The sequence below is a fragment of the Delphinus delphis genome, chromosome 8, assembly GCF_949987515.2.
Source record: "Delphinus delphis chromosome 8, mDelDel1.2, whole genome shotgun sequence".
Classification (NCBI taxonomy): Eukaryota; Metazoa; Chordata; class Mammalia; order Artiodactyla; family Delphinidae; genus Delphinus; species Delphinus delphis.
Window position 1 is genome coordinate 26,038,218 of NC_082690.1, and position 14,109 is coordinate 26,052,326.

The 14,109-nt window shown below is 32.6% G+C and overlaps 1 protein-coding gene across 1 annotated transcript in view; it reads right to left on the reverse strand.

Annotated features, from left to right (window-relative positions):
• The window catches only part of CUL5 (cullin 5), a 97,309-nt gene continuing 83,200 nt past the window's right edge, over positions 1–14,109 (reverse strand). Inside the window, exons 13-19 of the mRNA XM_060018013.1 lie at positions 13,768–13,899; positions 10,658–10,781; positions 10,184–10,359; positions 9,456–9,617; positions 8,578–8,696; positions 7,834–7,957; positions 1–3,963 (exon numbers count right to left, since the gene is read on the reverse strand). Coding sequence (XP_059873996.1) covers positions 3,769–3,963; positions 7,834–7,957; positions 8,578–8,696; positions 9,456–9,617; positions 10,184–10,359; positions 10,658–10,781; positions 13,768–13,899 — 1,032 coding nt within the window. The 3' untranslated portion in view covers positions 1–3,768. The remainder of the gene's footprint in view (positions 3,964–7,833; positions 7,958–8,577; positions 8,697–9,455; positions 9,618–10,183; positions 10,360–10,657; positions 10,782–13,767; positions 13,900–14,109) is intronic.

The following is a 14,109-nucleotide window of genomic DNA, read 5'->3' on the forward strand; positions in this document are numbered from 1 at the left end:
TTTTGTCTGATATAAAATTTAAATTTTGGTTATGACATGACCTATCTAAACGGATGAATGAATGCATTAATCACTTTCAGGTTTGAAATTTTGACCTCTTCCAGGCATGATAGCCCTATGCCATCATCAATGGAAAAGCTACATTCCTGTTAGCTTTCATTTTGAACTAGATTTTGAAATTTAAAAGAAATAAGTGGGTTACTTTTCATATTTCTGATTCCTAAGGCTGGCTAAGATTTACTATTTCACAATTAAATATATAAATATACCTATTATAAAAATTTTAACTAAACTCTTAGAAACTATTTTACAGTAGAACATCAACATTTTCTTGATAGGTGAAAGCTTTTATATTACATTTTTATTTTGCAAGAAAATAAATTATACAACTTAAAAAATAAAATCCAAAAATTAAGCAGTTCATCAAAATATTTCAGCCTACTGCATACAGAAACTGCTACCATTTAAAATTGTACAGCATTATCATCTCAGTATGTAGTGGCACACATTCAAAATTGTATATACGAGGATAGATTACAACTTAGGAACTCAAATTTGTTCAACACTCCAGACAACATATATAGTGTAGATGACAGGAAAGCTCTCATTGTAATGTTTATTTCACAAACATGACATTGGAAGAGTTTATAAGATAGCATCCCAGTCATTTACATGAAAATAGAAAAAACAAGCTTGAGTTTAAGATAGCAAATCTTTCTGGAAAACTAGCAAAACTTTCACCCAAATTGAATTTTTAAAATTTGCCCTTTGAGCAGGGCCAATGACATCCTACTGCAAATAATACAAAATACTTTTAAACTACTCCGGTCATAGTTTGTATTAAATTTAATAAAAGGTAAAAATAAGAAAGCTAACATTTCATTTTTGGAAATTTTAACATTTATGCACAAAATAAGAGAAAGAGACTTAAATAAAGTTTGCCAGAATGCAGGGACTCCTCCAATAAATGTAAAAATTGGAAGACTTCAGAATTTATTTCAGGATACTCATTAAATCATTAGAACAGTAATACTCTAAATATTTAACTCATTGTAAGCATTAAAATTGTTCTGTATTTTCACTTTGTAAGTTTTGTTTCATATCTACTTACTCTGGCAATGAGATGGCAATAAAGGTTAACATTTTCAAGATGGCTCCACCTTTATATTAGAAGATCAATGTTCAAATCTTAACCTCTGAAGTGTCCTATTGCCATACTGCTCATGAAAAAAATATATGCACATATATGTATATATTTTTCCCCTTAACTATATCAGAGTTCATCCCTGCTCAGATAGCACTAATTTTAAGTGCACATTAGAGAAAAGGGACTTAGTAATAAAGGATACTAACTGTGATTCTGTATCTTTAGCAAATTGCTGGTAGTTTTTTTTCCAGATCCTTTTTTTTTTTTAATTAGCAAATCTGTTGTCAAAATATATTTAAAGAAAATTCAACAATGGTATAGGCACCTTGTCAACTAAACGGTTTTCATAAACACCAAAAAGTAGTCAGATATACTTTTGTATACATAATGAACAAAATGATGAAAACTGTAAGTCTACAGTATTTGTTGCTGTTCTATTCCCCAAAATACAATTAGGACATAATTAGCAATTTAAAAATTTATAAAATTATTAGAAAACTTTGCTATGGATTTAGAGTTACCCACTTTTGCATTAAATTTGCCTTTGTAAATCAAAACATCATGGCTCTCATTCTTAAATGACTAAAAAAAGATTAGAAATTCCAAAAAAAGTTCTGAGAACTATTCTGGTTTAAAACAACAACAAATCTTAAACTTTAAGAAATGGCCTGTAATTTTTCTTTCCATTGCTTCCTCCTTTGGCGCTCCTTTATCAGATAAGCAAATATGCCAATACCAAACTATTTATTAAACATAAGGGCCACAATTATTACCAAATTATCAGTTTTTAAAAATTTTGAATTTATCCATTGTTAACAGTCATCTAATTAGAGAAAACAGTGAGTGCTAATTTAGTTTAATCTTCACAATATGCTTGGTCTAATAACTGACATATGCTACCTTAGAGCTCAAATGTAAGATTTTAAATTAGAAACAAAATTCCAATTTCTTATGAGTTTCAGAATAGGCCTTTGACTATAGCCAGCAAAACCTTTAAAATGTTTTAAATTTGCTGTCCTTCCTTTCAGCAGGCAGCTCACAAAGTCTCTTGGGATTGGGGACAGATTCCATGAAATGCTCTTGAAAGCACTCTGTAATAATACTGTACGCCTTTCAACACTCTGGCACTCCATTTCCTACTATCATCAAAATAATTTAAAATATTACTTAATATCAAATAAAATATAAAATAATTTGCAAGAAAATTTGAAATGTGCACCACAATGAATAAAATCCATGTTGAGCCATTCTTTCCCAAAGGGGAGTAAGTTTTTCTCTTTTAAGTTGTTCATGTCCTCAAGTCCTAAAATCTCCATTACTCTGGGTATTCAGTTGCCAGCAACTAGTAAGTTGCTACTTTGGATTGACTAAAAGGAACAAGGTAAGTGTTGCCTTCTGAACATTTTTTAAATGCTTATTTTTAAAATATATAAATATATATATACATATATTTGGCAAGTTTACTGCTCATATTAAGATTGCAACAATTTTGCTTATGCTTTTCAGGTCTATGTTGTGGTTTTTCTCTTCCTCCTAGGTGACTGATACCTAATTATTACTTTTTAAAACAGAATGTCTTCCTTTCCAGAAACCTGAGGTTATAAATCCCTAATCATGAGACTTTAAAATTTCAAAATATTTCTATGCTACAGATTAAGAGGTCAGTTACATAACTGTATTATATTAAAGCAGGAGATTTCTGTCTTGTTTTTAATAAATTTGAATATGGCATAATAAATATTAAGTATATAAATATTAAGTGTCTTAGTAAACACTTAAAATGCTTATTTTGCTGTTTTGACTCTGCAATCGACCAACCTATCTCCATACATTTTTTTAAACAATTAAAATAATAATTAATATGAGCTTCACTTTTTCAAAACAAGCTCTCTTAGCCATGTAAGATTTAAAAAACTCTTCATCATTTAACAATAAACAACTAAGACAGTAGTCTCCTGCTTAAAGAAAGCCAACATTTTTTAGTTGGAAAAATTTAATACCATTTTTAAGTCACCACTAAAATCCAGCTGCTATACTGAAGCAGTGTTTGAACATATAATTTGATACTATTATAAACTTATCTTTTCACCTATATCTGCCCTGTCCCAATGTTGTGTAGACCAGCTCACTCTTTTGATCAAAAGAAACCAAGAGTGCTATTTCTAGTTTTAATTGCATTTTTCAAAACAAAACGTAACAGCATTTTTCAGCACACAAACATCTGAAGATCCTTCCTTGTGCAAGTACATTTTTGTAAGAGAGGAAAAAAAGAAAAAAAAAAGAAAAAAAAAAAGCAACAAGAACCCCACTTTCACCCTTCCCAACTGTATTTCTTCCGGTGGGTATAAATCAGATTTTTAAAAGTTCATTATGGGCTCTTCATGAATGCAAGTTTCTCCACAAAACGGCATGCTGTTAAAACAGAGTGTGCAACATGAAGGGAATGCCACCATGCTAACTAATGTGATTGGCAAAATATAGTTGTTTTGTTAGGTAAGGCAGAGATTTTAATATTTATGTAATCAAAGTCCAAATAAACCTTCCTCTAGCACAAACTGCAAGAACTTTCTGCCCAAGCACTCCAAAATTTTGGTTCTTAATACTGTCCATGATATTCAAAATTATGCCATATATATGAAAGTGTTGATATCAGATTCATCTCTTCTGATGTATTTGTGCTCTATTAGCCATTCTATTTGCTCTTTTATCATTTTCTTTTGTGGCAAGAACATGTTTTTCAAAATTTCTACTAATTCAGTCTGCAGCTGAGCATTACTAATTTTCTTTCTCATCTTCATTATTTGTATGATAGCTTCCTAAAAGAAAAAATAAAATATTAAATTATTTTAAGTAAAACAAAACAAAAAATGACTTTTAATGTATTTTATCCTCTATCCAATACCTATCCAAATGATTAGCAATCACTAGATCAATCTTGAGACCAGTTATCTTTTTTTCACTCTGAAAAATAAAATCTGCATATTATGGAGATTTTAAAAAATGAGGAAAAACAAAATTACCCATAACTTCTCTGATGAAAAGAAAATCACACCTAAGGTTTTGGTGTATTTCCTTTCATTCCTTCGTATCCACACTATGTACATTTAAAAAGTTTATTTTACCTGTGAACACAATATGTATATAACCTGATATTGTGTTAAGAATCAACTATCAACTAAGATACAACAAACCCCTTACACATACTTTTTCCCTTGTATTCACAGTTACTTCTTTGTATAGCAGTAGAGGCCAGTTGCTGTCTGTTTCAAAAATTGATAATTCCTATTCTTTATAAATTTATCAGATAATAAACTGTACTTGTTATAAGTATCTTCAGTTTGTACTGACTCAATTAAACGGTTTAACTTTCTGTAGGAGTAAGCACTTTTCATCTAAATCAATTTTATCAATAGCTTCCTTAATGATTTCTTTAATTATTATTATTTTTAATAAGGAAAATTAGAAAATTACAACATATTTTCTCTTTTGCCTTTTCCAGTACAAGGTGTCTGCTTAGTCAACAAAAGGCATTCATCTGCCTTAGTGGAGGTTAGAATTCATTATAAAAGAAATGTGAAAACAAAAAAAGGAATCAATATTTGCTTTTTAACATTGAAAATGGAGTTTGGCTACAAGGCAATAGGCTTGGGAGTCAGGCACTACTCAGTGTGAGAAAAGTATACCTTCAACTTCCCCTGTACAGATATGAGGATTCCTACACTGCCACTAGGAGGTCAGGTGAATTACTCCCAATGTCAGTATGTCCAGATCCAGGCTCTTGATCACAGGGGTTTATGTCAAGGGTCCAGAGAGAAAGAAAGAAGATGGAAAAAGTCTGTCCCCCTACAGGCACTTGTACATTACAGAAACCAGTAAGTAGGAGATGAACAACTGTAAATATTCCAATTTCTCCTATTCTAGCTTCGGTAGAGGTGAAGATGGCTGTGTTAGAGATGTTAAGAGAAAAACAGAGGGGTTCTGGCCCTGGTCCCATTTAATAGGTTGGAGGTCACTTGAAAAGTGGCATAATATGATGGAAGTAATTTGCACTCCTGAATTTCTCTCAGTTCCCATATGATTAGAGTTTAGAGCCAATGGACCTGCCACAGGGCCTTCAGTGTCAGGAGAGGGTGATCCTGTAACAGCAGATGATAACAGTGTGCCATGTAGGCAAACGGCCACAAAGAAGATGTAGCAGAGGCTCAGAGGGCTCAAGAGCTCAGTAAGAGCAGAGGACAGGCAGCCAGAACAGGAAAGAGGCCACGTGGTCCTTACCAACTGGAAAAAGAATAAACCATAGTTCATCTGCTACAGACATCAGCAATAGATAGCAATAGAAAGTCAAATTCCCATAGGTGACAGATAAAGCACTCTAGAGCTGACAGATAAAGCACTCTAGAGCTGACAAGACCAAAAACCTAGAACACTGTTACAACTGTACAGATAGGACAATCCCTTCACTGTCACTATGAAGTCAAGTGAATTTCTCTCAACCTCAATACATGCAGATGCCATCTGTGAAAACAGCAAAGAACAAGGATGGGTGGAGTAGAATCAGGGAGAAATAAGTCTGAGCATTACCTAAAGGGATAGCTTGGATTAGCACATTGAGCATTATTATGAATCAGTTTTAGATAAAACAAAAAAACTTCATTTTCTTTGCACATCTTATAGTATGCCTATACCTGCCCATTCCACTTCATATCTCAACTCTAATCCATCTGTATTTATCCTGGTGTAGCCATAAACTAAGACTATATCATGCTTTTTCCTCCCAGAAGTAAAATTTTCCAAAATCTCTTACTGAATAATACATTCTCTTTTCATGGGCCATGGAAATGATTTCCTTTACTGCAAAGTTCATCTACACTTATATAGGAGGTTTAATTCTGAGCTATTTTCTTCTATTAATCTGTATGTTATGCTATTTTATTTTTGTAGATATTTTAATAAGTTTTAGTATTTGGCAAGGCAAGTTCCACTACCATTAACACCTTATTTTTTTAAGGTTCTCAATTACTCTCATCTATTTGTTCTTTCTGATAAAACTGAGAATCAATTTTTAAAATTCCAAAAATATTCCTAGTTGAATTTTTATATGAAATTCAGTAGACTTGTTACTAGTATGGGAAGTTATTCAGCCTTATCATTAAAAAATATGGTATTTCGGACTTCCCTTGTGGCACAGTGGTTAAGAATCCATCTGCCAATGCAGGGGACACAGGTTCGATCCCTGGTCTGGGAAGATCCCACATGCCACAGAGCAACAAAGACTGTGCACCACAACTACTGAGCCTGCGCTCTAGAGCCTGTGAGCCACAACTACTGAGCCCATGTGCCACAACTACTGAAGCTCGTGCGCTCTAGGACCCATGTGCCGCAACTACTGAGCCCGTGTGCTGCAGCTACTGAAGCCTGTGTGCCTAAAGCCTGTGCTCCACAACAAGAGAAGCCACCACAATGAGAAGCCTGCGCCCTGCAACAAAGAGTAGCCCCTGCTCTCCGCAACTAGAGAAAGACCGCACGCAGCAACGAAGACCCAAAGCAGCCAAAAAAAAAAAACAACAACAACAAATGGTATTTCATGTTAAAAAGAAGCCAGATACAAAGAGTACACTGTCTGATTCCATGTATATGAAGACCAAGAACAGGCAAAACAAAGCAATGGTGATAGGAATCAGGTGGGTTGAAGGGGGAGACTGGCTGAATGGAGACATGGAGAAATTACTGGAGTGATAGAAATGTTCTGTATCTTAATTGAGGTGATGGTCACACAGGTATACACATTTAGCAAAACACACTGAAAACTATGAAATATGTATTCTATTATATGTAAGTTATACCTCAATTAAAAAATTTAGTAAGAAAAAAAGGAACATGATCTTTCTATTTATTCAAATCTCCTTTTGAATCTCTCAGGCGAAGGCCCCTCTCTTCATACAGGTCCAACACACTGCTTTTTAAAGAAATGCCTGTGAATTCTATGGTTTCTTCTTTTATTTTCTTAAATTTATTTATTTATTTGTTTATTGATAAATAGAAAAGTATTTGATTTTTATTTATCTTTTCTCTGTTCCTTTATCATATTATATGATCTACAAGACATGAAAAATTTTAATCTTTTCTTCTTTTTTGTTTCATGCTTGACTGCACTGGCCAATAGTTTCAAACAATATTAAATGAAAACAGTAAAAGTAGGACTACTTGGTTTTAATAAGACTATTTCTAAAGTTAAAACAGTCATACATTAGTTTGCAATAGGTATTCCTTATCATGTTCAGAAGGTATAATCCTAGTTTTAAAATACGTTTTTTAAAGTGTCCCTAATTTCCCATTACAATGGAATTAGAAGTGTTAAAATTAAATTTTAAATACTCAATCCTAGAATCGTACTTGTTGCTGATATACATTTATTCTCTTTGACACGCAGTCAGAGAAGCATAACCTAAAACCAAGATTTCTGCCCAACCAACAGAACCTACCAGAGACCACCAACTCATATAGACATCTCTTTGCACAACTAAGAGAATGTTACTAATACAATTTTTATATTTCAGTAAATTGAAAATTAGCTCTTCTGCACGAAAAGTGTGAGTACCTACATTCCTTTAATTTTAAAAAAAGATTTGAAGATTAAAAAAACAACATTTTTCAAAATTTAGACATTGTGTCTTAATATTACAAACCTGGGTTCTCAGTATTCTTAGTTGAACTATTCCTTCATTCTCTTCTTCTCTCATCCTTTCTGTAGTGAGCTGCAAGCGTCCAATCAAGTTGATTTTACCCCTTTTCTGAACTTTTGCATTTTTTCTATAAAAAACATTAAATCAAATATTTTACAGTGAAAGGCTTTTTAAACATCATATTATAGCAGCAATGTCTAAGAGAAAATATTTAGAAATAGTCTAAAAATTAATATCCAACACTGTTTAAGGGAAAAATAATAACCAACATGTAGCTTTATTAAAATGAACCCTATGATTTCCCTCAAACATGATAAAAGCTCTGTTAATAAGTGTGACTATGCTCCCTGTAATAACAAAGTTAATATAATTTATATTGCCATTAAAGTGATCAGATAATTGAAGATATGTGGGTTGTAATTCAACATTATCTTCTAATTGGATCTAAAGGAAACAGTACTCCGTGTGGATAAAGCTGCTTTAGAGTGCAAAAGGATGTTTACTTTAAAGATGAAAAGCAATATAGTATGTCAGACACCAAAACGTATCCATGAAAAATATGTAAAGAAATAATAAACATCTCTAGTTCATTAATATGTTTAATAAACAACTAAATGGCATAAATCTAAAGTGATGACAGCATACAGATGTTTTAAATATCATGTAAGGAAAATTATTTTGCTAAAAATAAAATATTAAAATTCAAACAAGGTATTTTTATTTTAGATCAATCAACATAAACCTTACATTAAACTGAACTCCTGGTTCACTGAGAAGAGGGTACCTTCTGTAAAGTCTTTGGGTGAGTTGACTTGAGGTTCATACAATAAAACTTGCCGTTTGAGCTTTGGGAAAGCTACTAAAGACTATGAAGAATAAAGAGAAAACAATTAGCTTCTATAAACACTATAGAATACCAAGATCAATTTTACAACATGACCAATAAAGATGAGAAAAAATTATGAGCACAAATTCATAATTCAAAATTTTATTTGGTACTTCCATGAATATAACAATGTAAATGCATAATGAGGAAAGAGAATGAGGAGAAAAGAGTTGGTTATGAGGAAGCAATAAATGCTCTCTTTACAATAAGACAATGAAAAAAAACACAACAACGACAAACTAGAGGGATTGGTCATATATGACCACAGCAAACATCATTGCCGGTTATAAACCAGCTGTTTCTCTCTAGGTAATAGTTTATTTTGGAACTTTTAACAGGCATATGGAGTAGGGGGTAAAATGTAGTTTTGAAGAGAAGGCTAATAAGTACATTTTACAGGGCCTCAAAAGGACCAAAGTCTTCTTATTCTTAGAATTTTGGTTATCATAAAAAACTTTGAACACATTTTCAATATGAAATCTTTGGTCATGCTCTTCACAGGCAAAATTTAAACACCAACTCAATCTCTTTCTTTCTCTCTCTCTTGCCATTCTCTGTCTTAGTAACTTGCTTATTTTCAATTTTTTTTTCCATAAATACCTCACTAGTGTATTTTTCTTGCCTAAAAGTCATTTGAGTGTTATGAATTCATAAATTTATTATAACACAAGCCAACACATGTTTCCTGCTATGTGAGAGGATGCAATGTTAAAAACAAAAAACATAAAAACAAACCAACCCATAAAGTTCTTCTAAGCTCAGCATCAGGGAGTTCAGTTGCAAGTTTTAGATTTTCAAAGCTGATTTTCTCTCTGGGTCTTTGGTTCCATGCAAACAATACAGCCAGCTGAAATGTTGTTACCTCCAAATCATATTGACCTACTTCATTCTTAAACGTTATCTATAATAGATAAAATAGTTAAAAAAATAAGAATCTCTTCATGATGATTACCATCTATCTACTATAATATCTCTTATATGAGATTATATACAAAAAGACTGCGAGTTGTCTTTCAATATCCATTCTTCCTTTCTTACATGGTAATAAAAATTTTAGCAGACTTTAATGACTGTCCAGAATAAAGGCTCACCTCCCAGCTTTCCTGAGCAAAAATGTGGCCATGTAACTAAGTTCTGGCCAATGAGATTTGAGTGGAAATAATGGGGAAAACTTCTAGAAGTTGCCATTCAAGGAAGCTATACCCTCACATCTTTCCCTTCCTGTTGGGCTGGAAGACAGACATAGTGAGAGGATCATACTGGATTCTGCAGGCAAGGGAATACCTTAAGGATGGTGCTGTAACCAGAAGTCTATGTCCCTAACAACTTCATGGAACAGATCTACTATACCCGCTCAAACTTTCACTTGTGAGAGAAGGAAAGATCTATCTTGTTTAAACAAGTCTTATTTGGAGTCCTGCTACTTTCAGCCAAACCAATATCTGAACTAACACACCATCTACTTACAATTCCATTTGACATGAGATGATGCCAATGTAATTTTCTACCACTATGGTTTTTTTTGTAGAATTCTTCTACTTCGGGTATCAAATCCTCCAGTTCAGTAGGAAGTGAGACAAAGACTTTTTCAGAGCTTCTTGACCAAGCACCAGCATTCAGAATTTTTATATTAACTGAATCAGCTATAGGAAAGTATATCAGAAAATATAAAGCAAATAATCTTGACAATGGGTAAAATACATACACAGAGGATAAGCTTTGGTGAAAAATAAGACTCTAAAGATTTTGTTAAAAGTGTCTTTCTGTTTCAAAATAAGAGTTAGTAAATCTAAATTCTGCTTTGTAGGATATTTTCAAGGAATGTGGACTTTTTAACATCTTTGTCTCTATTACTGCTTAGTTTTATTTTTAATTTACTAGAAAACAAAGATATTCTTTTGTAAAATGTTTAAAAAAATGTATGTAATTATAAAATAATACCTGGTAAAGCCAATTTATTATTTTTGTGCATTTCCTTAAAAGCTTGGTTCAAATCTTCAGATACTTTAATGTCCTGAAACATTCTAGCAAGCTTGTTTACATAATCTGCTGGCATACCAACTTCCTATGAAAACCAAAGACAGAAGAAGTAATAAATAATAAATAATCTGATATACTATTAGGAAAAATTTTAATGGAAAACTAAGTTTTAGATGCTTTAATACAAAATTCTTCTTCTCTCTTACATTTATAGAATGTTTATAATCTAATACCTATTAAATTTGATTCTTAGAACCTAAACAGAATATACAGGCAATCCTGGCTTTCTGTGCATGATTCCAATATGCATGAATTTCAGTTACCACAGTACAGTTAAAAGAACACCAGTACCCCAACAACACTGTTCAACTTTCAATTACCATTATATATTAAACGTGAGTTATGCATAAAGCACAAATTTCACTTCTAGCTCCTCAATCTACAAATCACTAACAAAGCACATCATATCACTGACCAATCACAATATTTCTTTCAAAATCTGTTAGTCATCTGTTTATTCAGTTCACCCACAGACAGCAAAGCATGTAGCTTTGTTGCATTCATGTCTTTCACTGATAAATCCACATGACATTTTACAAAAACGGATAACTGAAAGGGTATTGGTCAAGAAAGATGATAAAAGTACACCAAAAAAAAAAAAGAAGAAGAAGAAGAAAAGGAAAGGAAAGAAAAGGAAGGGAGGGAGGGAGGCAGGAAGGAAGGAAGGAAGGGAATAATGTTGGAAATGAAAATAAAATAGAACATAAATGGAGTTTCTGAAGAAAGAGCTAACTGTGGTTGTAATGTTTGTTGATAATGCCAATGCTGAAGAGTCTAAACATGCAGGTACAAGGAACTTAATGAAGGCAAATTATCAACATAAATGAGAAAAGTGGTAGTGACAAAAAAATTAAGAAGAGGAAGTGATGCCAGCAAAAACTTTGACGACTTTGAAAGACCAAAAGACAAAAGTTTGGAAGCTGATCCAAACTTACAGAGCATGAGAACTCTTCAAAGTATACAAAAGGTGCTCACTAAGTAACTTGTAAGTTACATGACAAGAAGGCAAGTACTAGTCAAACTACTCTTCATTTTAGTAACAGTGTTGAGATATAAATCACGTACCTCAAAATTTGCCCTTTTAAAGTGTACAATTAATCAGGTTTCAGTATATTTACAGAGTTATGCAACCATCACCACTATCTGACTTTAGAACATTTTCATCATCCCCAAAAGAAACTCCATACTTACTAGCAGTCACTCCCCATGTTCCCCCACTCCTCCATACCTGAAAACCATTCATTTATTTTTTGTCTCTACAGATTTGGCTACTGTGGACACTTTGTATTAGGGAATCATATAGTATGTGGTCTAACTGGCTTCTTTGCTTATTAGCATAATATTTTCAAAGTACATCTATATGGTTGCATATATCAGCACTTCATTTATTTTTATTACCAAAAACACTCCATTATAAGAATAAACCATATTTTATCTATCAGCTGACTGATCTTCTGGGTTATTTTCACTATTAGGCTATTATGAATAATGCTGCTGTGAACATTCATGTACAATTTTTTGTGTGCTCATTATGTTTTCACTTCTCTTGAGTGGAATTACCTAGGAGTAGAACTGCTGGGTCAACTTTATGTTTAACTTTTTGAGGAACCGTCAGTTTTCCAAAGTGGCTGCACCATTTTATATTCCTACCAGCAATGCATGAGGGTTCCAATTTCTCCTCTTCCTCACCAACATCTGTTATTGTCTGAATTTTCAGCTATCCCAGTGGTTTTAATTTGCATTTTCCTAATAACTAATGATGTTGAGCATCTTTGCATACACTTATTGGACATTTATATATCTTTTGTGAAGAAATGTCTATTCGAATTCTTTGCCCTTTTTTTTTTTTTTTTTTTTGGGTACACGGGCATCTCACTGCTGTGGCCTCTCCCGTTGTGGAGCACATGCTCCGGACGCACAGGCTCAGCGGCCATGGCTCACGGGCCCAGCCGCTCTGCGGCATGTGGGATCTTCCCGGACCGGGGCATGAACCCGTGTCCCCTGCATCGGCAGGCGGACTCTCAACCACTACGCCACCAGGGAAGCCCCTCTTTGCCCATTTTTAACTGAGTTGTCTTTACTGTTGAGTTGTAAGAGTTCTTTATATATTCTAGATACAATATCAGACATGTGAATTGCAATAGCACTTTTTTCAAAGAAATACACTTTAAATCTGAAAGTTTGTTTTAAATTACAGTGTACTAAATACATATTAATTTTACTAATTTTTTCTTTCTCCTATATACTTAGATAATAAGAGATTTTTAATATTTTGACAAAAATTTCGAAGTCACAAAGCAGTAATTTTTCCCAGTGATTGTTAATATTAAGATCACCTGAACAGTAATTTTTACTATCCCACACTACCAGGCAAAACAGGGCTATCTGCAAATCTTTAATTTGAAATACACATATAAATGAAAAAAATATATATAAAATACATATAATTATACACATTATAATAGATGTTTTATTATCATATATTAATGTAATATTATATATAACACCATATGTATAAATGAAAGACATTCATTTATGCTATACTGATATAACTCAAATTCCATTAAAATGGACTGAAAGGAACAGACGTAAAATATTTTAACATGGGAATTTAGCCATAATTAGCATTAATTAACCTAAATAAGCCATCAACTTTTACCTATTTGTTCTTTTTCCTTAATAGATGTATTTATTTACAAACATCTCTATGGTTAAATATTTAGTACTAAAAACAGCTTAAAAATGAAACGATTTGTCCGTTAGTTAAGGTCAGTTCAAATGAGAGCAGAGATACAAAAGAGTGAAACAACAGAAGCAAAGCAAGAGCAAAGGTGCTTCACCAGAAGTCTTCATTAAGAAAATATACTTTATTTTATATAATTGATGCTATATTCTTCTAAAATGTTCCGTATTTCTTCAATATTAACAATATCAACAAAATGCATTACTTAAGCACACATATGAAACGTGCTATTTTAAGAAAACCAAATATTTTTTAAAATTTTACTTACTCTTAGCCACTCTACCATATTCTCTTCAATTTCACTATCAGCAGAGATGTCTAATATAAGACGTCGTGTCAAATGAGCTTTGTGATATCTCATAAAAACGTCTTTGTTTTGTACATATTTAAGTACCAAGAGCTGTACAGAAAAAAAAGTTACTTTCAATTTACATACATTCTTAGCCATCCCTCTCATTTAGACCTTTCTACATCCCCAATTGTCAAAATTCAGAAATTTATATAATCAAATACAGAGAGAGGTTTAGTAAATTGCCCATCTCTGAAAAATAACCAGTCCTGAAATACTACAATACTTTAATACTTCAAAAGTTAGCAAATTTGAGACTGT